Source organism: Barbus barbus (genome assembly GCF_936440315.1).
Source record: "Barbus barbus genome assembly, chromosome: 7".
In the NCBI taxonomy this organism is placed as follows: domain Eukaryota; kingdom Metazoa; phylum Chordata; class Actinopteri; order Cypriniformes; family Cyprinidae; genus Barbus; species Barbus barbus.
Genome location: NC_136735.1, coordinates 13,391,476 through 13,401,727, shown reverse-complemented (window position 1 = coordinate 13,401,727; position 10,252 = coordinate 13,391,476). Strand labels below are relative to the sequence as shown.

Here is a 10,252-nt window from a genome sequence, read left to right as displayed (position 1 = left end):
CACCCATCCCCACCCCTAAACCTACCCGTCTCCACCCCCTGATCCTAAACCCACCCATCTCTACTGGATCCAACCCCGCCCCCTGGATCTTTGTTCTGCAGTGAGGGACTACTGGTGTGTCCTGATATTTTCTCTTTTTTAATTCACGTTTCGCCCAACCCCTAAACTGCGGGCTAGACTCTGATTGAGGGAGGGGTCACATAAACTGTGACTTGACCCAATCGCAATTCTTTATGTTATTGTATCATTAATTGTTCATAATATATACACAATATGAAAAATATTTAAAAGGTCTAGTCATTATCTTAATCGCTTGGTGCCCCCTATTGGTTGGTGCCCCAGGACACTCGCCAAATCCCGTCTATGGATAATCCGGGCCTGCTGTTTAGCATCCACTTGAGCATTTTGCAGCATGCTTTCAGAGTTCCTCTGAAACCCTCCACCTTCCCAGCTCCACCTGCATAACTGCTACGGGTTCTTTATATGCTATTTGTGTAGCAGCAGTATGTAAGAAGTGCCAAATACATTAACATTGTTATATCCATTACCATGCTAAAATCTTCAGAGAGTTGTGACGATAGAAATACAGTCAGCTTGAATCAGTTATTCATACAGTTTAGGTTAGTAGTTTTTATGTTTGGAATTTTATAAAGATGAAGTCATAAAGAAATGTGTAGGAGTGTAGTAGACACATTCCCAGACATACTACATTCACAATGTAAGCATTGCCCTTTGACCACTGTGTTCTTTACCTATGACATACCAACAACAAACAAGAAAATCTGTTCACCTGAAAACAAAAGGAACTATTTGTCCTTAATTTAAACTGAAAAGAGCCAATTCTGCTCCGTTTATCAGCTTTATAATAGCTCCAGTGAATAATGAGTAGATTATTATTAAAATAATTTACTGCTTTTTGCATATTGTGTTATGTTCCTACATGTCTCATGTAGGCTGCTACATGTCTTAGATTGTGGTCTGAAACAGTGAAGAGTGGAGCTTTATATAGCCAGGTGGACACAGGCCTTTCTGAAAACCATCCAGGCAAGTGAATTTACCTCACACTTGAGAGACTGGGAGTTCTTGAAGATGACAAGAAACTCACAAAAAACAAACAAACAAACAAACAAAAACTCTGTGGTTGTGAAGTAAGTCTATGCCACAAAGGGGGTAAATGTGAAGTCAGGCTTTCCTAAAGGACTGTAATTACAGTGGATCCCAGACACAGCAGAAGAGCGGCCGCCTACAGCGGAGAAACTTTTTGCTGTAATTTGATCATTTGGCAGCGCTGCTCGTGCAGGCTCTCCTTCAAGCGATGGGGGTAGCGGGACTTTTCGGAAGATGATCAACTTTGTACGTCGTAGCGACTGCCACATCACTCAGTTTATGGACAGCAAAATGCTCAAGGTTTTAATACTTTTAAGCTCACTGGCGACATGCCGGTGCGTCCCAAGATGTACTCCGGAGGAAGCAGCAATAGGTAATATTATACATTCATTCAGTGTTGCACCAACTTTAGCAGGCTCATGCTCAGAGGTTTGCAATATAGCTTCACTGCTTAGTCAATGTCTTGAATGCGCTTTTGAATTCTCCTGATCTTAAATACTTTTTTTTTTTTTTTATCTGTGTCTGATGTTTAAATGCTTAAAAATTAAATGCCCAAAATATCGAAGAATATTATTACTGTTGTTGCTATTAATATTAGCTTATTATTATTAATAATTATTAGGCTATTATTATTGCTACATGCTGCTACAATATTATTAATATATAATTTGGTTACACTTTATTTCGATAGTCCACTTTAGACATTCTACGAACTATAAGTAACTTTATAACTACATGTCAACCAATTCTCATTAATTTGCAACTACATGTCTACTAACTCTCAGTAGGGTAGGTTTAGGGTTAGTAGAATAAGTTGACAAATACTTGCAAAGTTTCTAATAGTCAGTATGTTGTATGTTGTGGACCCATCAAAATAAAGTGTTAGAAGATATTAAGCAGGCATTCTACTAATACTCTAATAACTGCTAGTTGACATGTAGTTGCAAAGTTACTTACTGTTAGTAGAATGTCTAAAGTGGACTATCGAAATAAAGTGTTACCTATAATTTTACTCCCTGTTTTAAAATGGTTTGTTTTATGAAGTTAAAAAAAAAATAAAAAATTAAATACTGTTTAGAAAGCATCCCAAGATGCACCTTATGAAGCTGGTTGGTTGAATGCCCAGAAATGTAATCTTGGCAACGGGTCTTTGCTTTAGGCGACTAAAAAGCAAAAATATTTGTTTTAAATATTAATATTGGCAAAAAAAAAAAGTAAAACACCATTCATGTAAAATATGGAAAAAGTTTAATAAAGAATGAGTGTGTGTGTTTGTGTGTGTGTACAAACGTTTGATTGGCAATATAAATGCTCAGAGGTCAAATCATGTTTTGCTTGTTTACAAATGCATGCACCAAGTTTGTGATGATTTGAAACTGTCATGCAATTTTTGAGCAGAAAGATGGCTTTCTTTCTACTGTACTCTACTGCCATCTAGCCTTCAGATGCCAGAATTTACAACGGTTTCAGAACATCCTCTGTGAACAGTTTATTTTATTTTATTTTATTAGGAAGATGCAGAGCACCTGCAGAAGAGAGGCGTAAGTATTTCTTTTTATTCTGTTGTGCATACCGGTCCAGATTACGGACTACCAAAATATGCAATTGTTAAATCTTGTCGCTTGGTTTTCTCAAATTTAGAGTGCAAAAACATCTAGTGTTGCACAGCTCTATAGCCTGTAAGGTATGGGGGAGAAAGGAACTCTGAATACCAAACATCACTACAAGATGGGACTTGTCTATACATCACTGTAGAAAGGGAACGACATGATATATTCTCAAAGACCTTAGGCTAAATTAATGAAAGCTTTGAGTTAGCATATACAAAGGTATAGAGTCTATAATTTCTTTATAGGGGGCCAAATTATTAATGTGATATATTAAACAAATAGTTCACTCCAATATGACAATTTACTACCGTTAGGCCAAGATGTAGATGAGTTTGTTTCTTTATTGGAACAGATTTGGAGAAATGTATCATTACATGCTCATCATTGGATCCTCTGCAGTGAATGGGTGCCGTCAGAATGAGAGTCCAAACAGTTGATAAAAACATTACAATAATCCTCAAGTAATCCACATTACTCAGTCCACCAATCTTGTGAAGTAAAAAGCTGTGTGTTTGTAACAAACAAATACGTACATGATTAAAGCATTTTTATCTGTTACTTCTGGACAAAATATGCGTCCATAATCCATAATAATGCTTCCTCCAGTGAAAAAGTCCATCCCTTGTAGTCCTCTAACATCAAAATCCACCAATATATTTGTTTAGAACCATTTTGGACTGTTTTCACTTGTAAACAGTGCTTGATATGTGCACATTCCTCTCCGCATTCAGATGAAATGACTTTTTACTGAAGAAAGCAATTTTATAGATAGAGGACTCATATTTTAGCTGAAAGCAATCTTTCTTACAAACACACAGCTATTCACTTTAGAAGACGATAATTGATGGACTGGAGTCATGTGGATTAGTTATAGACTATTTTTATCAGCTGTTTGGACTCTCATTCTGACGGCACCCATTCACTGCAGATTTAATTAAATCTGTTCTTACGAAGCAACAAACATTTTGAAGCAAGCAATACTCATGAGTGTCACATACTGTTATTATAAGGAGGTACTGTATTTATTACAAAACTCTTACAAACAGGCTGAATAGGTGAAGCATTTGTGCATTTCTTTCTTGAAACTTTAATATATTTCATATATTTGATACTTGAAAAATGTAGTATTAAAACATTCCACTGCAGATGGCATTCCACAAAATGTTCCAGTCCAAGAACAGAGCATATATAATAAACTTTGACTATTACAGTTTCCATATTAAATTAAAGTACTGCTAGACCACACTGTCTGTGATTAAATTAATTTCTTTCTGTCCCGTCCCTATAGCGCAGTGTATGGAGATGGTGCTTGGTTACTGTCAGGATATGCCCTACAGCCTCACCATATTCCCCAACATTGTGGGCCATCGTTCACGGCAGGATTTAGAGATGGGTGCAGAGTACCTGCTCTTGAGTGTGATCCACGGCCTGCTCAATGGAGAGTGTTCTCCAGACATCCGTCTGTTGGGCTGCTCGGTGTTGGCTCCCCGTTGTCAAGACAACAAGCTAAAGAAGCCATGCCGCAGCTCGTGTGAAATGGTGAAAAAGAGCTGTATTCATGCCTTTGAGGCCATCCAAATGGCATGGCCTTACTTTCTGGACTGTGACCGATTCTTTGTTGGTGATGAGGAGGGCTGTTATGACCCATTGTCAGAGTTAAGAGGTAAGAGTTTAAAGAAATTAAAGTAAAATTAGAGTTAATATAAATTAACTAATCGGCTTAAATGCTTAATTATACTTAAAAACTATTATTTAATGCTTAATTATTACATATTTATTTAATGAAAGTCACATAAAAATCACCTAAATGCAGATCATTCTAACAGTTGTGAAGATGCATAGGTTGACTTTCGGTTGACTTAAGGGATATGGTTTATATGACATATTTAAAATCTATGTTTTCCTGTCATTTTCTCCCCTCAGAAAAGCAGGAAGTGACCTTTGCCAACATATCTGATGGTGGTATTTTCACTGTCATTCAATTCACTTACCACACCAACTCTCAGATGTTCAGCGTCCTGAAGAAGACAGCATCAAAATGCTCTCATATCTCACAAACATATAGCATTGGGCGCAGTGTGGAAGGAAAAGACTTACTGGCTATTGAATTCTCCGATAACCCTGGACAACATGACCTATGTGAGTATGAGGAACATTATTGTTAGAAAAAGTTTGGGGTTAGTAAGATTTTTTAAGTAACAAAATTAATACGTTTATTTAGCAAGGATGCATTAAATTGATGAAAAGTGAAAGTAAAGGCATTTATAATGTTACAAATTATTCATATTTCAAAGTAATGCCTTTTGAACTTTCTGTTCATCAAAGAATACTGAAAAGAAATGATCATGTTTACACAAAAATATTAAGCATCACAACCGTTTTCAACATTCATAATGATAGGAAATGTTTCTTGAGAAGCAAATCAGAATATTAGAATAATTTCTTGAAGGATCACATGAAGAGAAAATTCATTGCCATCACAGGAATAAATTTGATTTTGGAATATATTAACATAGTAAACAGACTGTAATAATATTCAGCAATATTACTGTTTTACAGTTTTTTTGATCAGATATATGCAGTCTTGGTAAGAAAACCCTTTAAAATAATGACTGACAACAAACCTTTGAATGGCAGTGTTTATTTTAATACTAGTTTTTTAACAAAAGAACTGTGAAAAACATCTATTCGACCTCCTTGGTTTGAATTTGTAATGTCATGCTAGCATACTTTTCTTGTTATTTCTGCCATAGTCTATTTCTAAATTCAGCATTTGTCTCTTCACTGCCCTATAGTGGAGCCAGAGATAAAATTAATTGGGAACATGCATGGAAATGAGGTTCTCGGCCGGCAGATGCTGATTTACCTGGCTCAGTATCTGTGTTCTGAGTATCTGCTGGGCAATGAGCGAATTCAGACCATCATCAACACCACACGCATCCATATCCTACCTTCCATGAATCCTGACGGCTATGAGATTGCCGCTTCTGAGGTAGCTGATAGGAACGACCCCGAAAACATCAACCAGGAAGTAAATATTTTGTTGTCTGAGTCTGTCTGCCTGTCTGTTTGTCGGCTGACTGACCATACCAAGCTCCCTGCACCAGAAAGTGTCCTCCGGAACAGGTCAGACCTCGGAGGAAGTCCATATCAGGCAAACCACAGCCCTTGCTACTGTGGAACAATTGTTTCATTGTTGGCACAGTTTCTTTTTATTGCTTATGATATCAAAACCATAACAAAACAAGCATAAAAAGGTATAATTGGTCCAGTGATTCAGCTATGAACTGAAAAAGACAACTGGTAGAGGGAGGCCTTGACTAACCACTCTAATAGACATTTGTCCGCATTTTCTTTGTCATATAACACAGCAGTAACATTACCTTGCAAAACTAATAGTAGATTCATCTAAATCCTCAAAAACTTATAGTGATCACCACGGGTGATGTTCACGAATATAATGGGTTGTGTTGAAAACAGTTGTAAGAAATTTAAATAATCTTTTATATTTTTATAATTAGAAACAATTGTTTGTTTATTTATCAAATATGAAAATAATTCCTCCAAATTATGTTAGATTAGATACCATAAAAATGAATCAAATCTTAAATAAGAGGATAAAACCGTGTTGGTCCATTTATTTACCACTAACAGACATAACTTTGCCTGGTTCTGATGTTTTCTGTCTTTTTATTGATTTATTTTCATTTACAATCTGTAGTCTTTTAACACTTGCCCTCTTTTTGACATCCTTTCATAATGTCTGACTTCAGTTTAACTTTCTGATCCATCCAATGTGTTAAAATGTATGTGTAGCAAATGTTTTACATGTGACTTAGAAAAGAGTCATTTGTATGAACTTTTGAAAGTTCTGTCATCATTTAGTCACCTGCATGTTGTTCCAAACCTGTATGCATTTCTCTCTTCATTTTGCCCTTTGGTGAGTAAATGATGGCAGAATTTTCATGTTTGGGTGAGCTATACCTTTAAATATTTAGTGACTCTTTTTGAAACACTGTTAAAATTTGTCCATGGTTTTTGACTGATGAGATTTGTAACATTTAGGGTCATGAGTACAACGGGTGGACCAGCGGTCGGGCCAACGCACAGAATCTCGATCTTAACCGCAACTTCCCTGACCTCACCTCCATCTTCTACAATCGCCGTCGCTTCAGACATTTCCGTAGTGACCACATCCCAATCCCTGAATCCTACTGGTTAAATAAGGTAGAAATATGAATGCACGGCCATTTCTGTCAAACATACAGCTGTACGACAAAATACACTGGATTCATGTTTTGTGTGAATATCTGAATAACCTTTGGAAAACTGAAAAACCCACATTACTCTGGAATGAAACAAATTCAATAGAATATGATAACATAGAGAATCTTCAACATTTTGTATATCTTTTGTACATTTATTATACATAGCATCTATTTATTTATTTTATTCATAAGTCACACATTTTTTTTCCAGGTAGTTGCACCAGAGACCTATGCTGTAATGAAGTGGATAAGATCCCATCCTTTCGTTATATCTGCCAGTCTTCATGGTGGAGAACTGGTCATCTCGTACCCTTTTGACTTCTCTAGACACCCCCAAGAAGAAAGGATGTTCTCACCCACACCAGATGAACAAGTGAGTAAATGAATGTTCCTCCACCTGCACTTAATTCTTTTGCACTTACTTCATTTTGCGAGTCATTTGGTGTGTGTGTAGATTTTTAGGCAGTTGGCTAGGACGTATGCAGATGCCCATGCCACTATGTCCAACAATGACACAGAGAGATGTGGAGCCTCATTTGCCAATAAAGGAGGGATAACCAATGGAGCACAGTGGTATAGCTTTGCTGGAGGTAAACACTTTTGTTAAAGAAAGAAGACCACGCTTATCATGGTGCATTTGAAGCCTAATTAAGTTAAATGTAACCTAAATTAAAATTGAGCAAGCCTTTTATGGCATGTATAATTTCCATTTGGCTGTCCAGTTTGAGACACATTACTAAAAAACACATTACTATTTTGTCATCTTTTGTTGTTGTGTTGTCCATACATGTCACTCACATCTTTCCCCATGTGTGTTGTTTCAGGGATGTCAGACTTTAACTACCTGCACAGTAACTGTTATGAGATCACTGTGGAGTTGGGCTGTGATAAATTCCCCTCTGAGGAGGAGCTCTACCCTGAGTGGCTCAGGAATAAGGAGGCATTGCTCAGCTTTATGGAGTTTGTGAGTTCATATTTCTAAGCATAAATTGCAACAGGCTGGACTTTTGTTATTTATTTCCTCACATGCTGGATAGATTTAATTTACTGTTACCGAGCTACGCACTCTGGCTCTTATAAGCATAATTAAAACAAATGAAGAACAGTAGTTAATGCTTTGCTTTGCAATTATTTAACTTTAGACAAGACACTATAGGCAGAAACATTGTTTTTTGATGCACTGTTCAATTTTGTGCTATTTGGCTTTTCATAATATGTTGATTCAGACTAGTGTGTGTGTGTGTGTGTGTGTGTGTGGTCCAAAATACAATTTTAAGTGTTTGCAATGCAGTTGAATTACAATCTCAAAATGTTTTCCCCTTGCATTTAGTAAGAAATCTCCATTCCATTTTATATTTATAATCTTTTTTTTTTTTACAAGGGGGTTTGTTGATATATTACTCACTTGATTTTATACAACATTTTATACCTATAAACATGCTGAAAATGTATTTTTCCCCCTGGGTGTTGGCAGTATTTTCTGATTTATGGAGGGAAAAAAAGAGATATCCAAAATCCAAAATCTTTAAAAAACTTGACTCTAATTTGTCAAGAAAAAGCAACAATAATTTGAAACCTGGCTTTGATCCAATATTTATATTTCTGCAAAGTTTCTGCAAATTGGTGCATATTTAGTTAGATAATGCCTAATTAGCACTTTTAACATAACATTTCGGAAAACTTGTAATACAAAATATGTTTGCAATCCCTTATGTAACCAATCGACTAGGGAGGTATGATGATATCTATTAGTTACATTTTTACCCTATTTACTCAGGGTGACTTGGCTTGGTTAAATGTTATTATGCCTGGAATTGACCTTATTTTTTCACATTCATATCACATTCCTCATCACTCTGATTGTCAAATTACTTGCAGGTCCACCGAGGTATAAAGGGCATTGTGAAGGATGAACATGGAAATGGCATAAAAGGAGCCACGATATCTGTCAGAGGGATGAGACATGGCATCACTACAGGTAACTATTTATAATAAAGTCATAACACACTTTTATAAACCTCTGGAGACCTGAAAAGAGTAATGCAAGTGTAAATGAGTGTTGCTGTAGCCTCTGTCTCTCTCTGTAGCTGAGGATGGTGATTACTGGAGACTGTTGAATCCAGGTATCCACATTGTGACTGCTGCTGCCTCCGGCTACTCTAAAGTATCTAAGCGCATTCATCTGCCAAGGAACATACAGGTGGGCCGGGTGAACTTTGTGCTGAAGAAGGTCCCACGAGAACCCTCTCTTGACTACTATAACATCCCTGAGCTGGACAACTATGAGCGTTTTGACCCATTTAATCAGTTTGAGCAGTCCAGTCAGAGGGAGCTGGGAGAGAATGGGGAGGAGAGGACTGAGAAGCCCTGGTGGTGGGCTTATTTCAGCCAGTTAGGCATATCTGCACCTACCTGGCTCCTGCGGAATTACTAGGGACCCTCCGGACACCACTGGAGAGCAACCTGATACCTAACTGTTTGCACCCAGGCCTTACTTGATGATAGTCAATGTGATGATAACATTATCTCTTTATGACATGCAAAATATGCAGCTAACCACTGGGTATGGTGAAGGCTTTACTGCTATTGCATTTTATAGACTACCATTAAAAGTTTGGAATAAGTACTTTTTTTTTTTTTTTAAAGAACTCTCACTAAGGCTGCATGTATTTGATCAAAAATACAGTAAAACATTGAAATTGTGCAGAAATATTACATTTCAATATAACTATGTTCTATCTTAATATTTAAAAAGTAATGTATTCCTGTGATGCAAAGCTAAACTGAAAGATCATGTGGCACTGAAGACTGGAGTAATGATGCTGAAAATTCAGCTTTGCCAAAACAAAAACAAAAAGACAAATTTTAAAATATATTTCATTAAAACAGTTATTTTAATTGTAATTGTATATATTAATATAAAAGTAAAATTTCACAATAGTATTATTATTATTTATAAATTGCTTTTCTGAGCATAAAAAAAAATATATATTCCAAACTTAGTATGTTTTAGACTGATATAATAGTAACTGCAGCTATAAACAGCTTATTCTGATAAAGTTTGGCAGCTAGACATGGGATGGATAGCACTGCATAATAAATGGTAAATTATAGTATTGCTGTGGTTTTACATTCTGTTATCTGTTATCAGGGCACATTCGTATATGTATTAATTGTTTTCTAGCACATCAGGGGTGTTCAATGCCTTTAAAGCTGTCATCAAATTGGTAAATGTACTGTTTTAATTAAGCCAAAAAACAATTAAGC

At 36.3% G+C, this 10,252-nt stretch overlaps 1 protein-coding gene across 2 annotated transcripts; it reads left to right on the top strand.

The window, feature by feature from the left end:
- The first annotated feature begins 1,300 nt into the window (after positions 1–1,300).
- On the top strand, positions 1,301–9,826 carry LOC306872214 (carboxypeptidase Z-like). Of its 2 annotated transcripts, none has more exons than XM_079420702.1 (11): positions 1,301–1,480; positions 2,619–2,648; positions 4,006–4,380; positions 4,641–4,856; positions 5,513–5,709; positions 6,783–6,944; positions 7,197–7,358; positions 7,440–7,575; positions 7,810–7,949; positions 8,864–8,963; positions 9,073–9,826. In XM_079420702.1, exons 1-11 carry the CDS (start codon positions 1,342–1,344, stop codon positions 9,417–9,419), a joined length of 2,004 nt encoding a protein of 667 aa, XP_079276828.1. In that variant the 5' UTR covers positions 1,301–1,341; the 3' UTR covers positions 9,420–9,826. The 2 variants fall into 2 exon arrangements, with proteins under 2 accessions (XP_079276828.1, XP_079276827.1); XM_079420701.1 differs by having other exon boundaries at positions 5,513–5,748.
- Positions 9,827–10,252: the final 426 nt, after the last annotated feature.

Excerpts from the sequence above, each read along its gene's own strand:
- LOC306872214 (XM_079420701.1), top strand. The coding sequence starts at position 1,342 with ATGATCAACTTTGTACGTCGTAGCGACTGCCACATCACTCAGTTTATG. Across the intron at positions 2,649-4,005 it reads AGCACCTGCAGAAGAGAGGC|CGCAGTGTATGGAGATGGTG; the intron begins GTAAGTATTTCT and ends CCGTCCCTATAG. Across the intron at positions 5,749-6,782 it reads CCGAAAACATCAACCAGGAA|GGTCATGAGTACAACGGGTG; the intron begins GTAAATATTTTG and ends TGTAACATTTAG.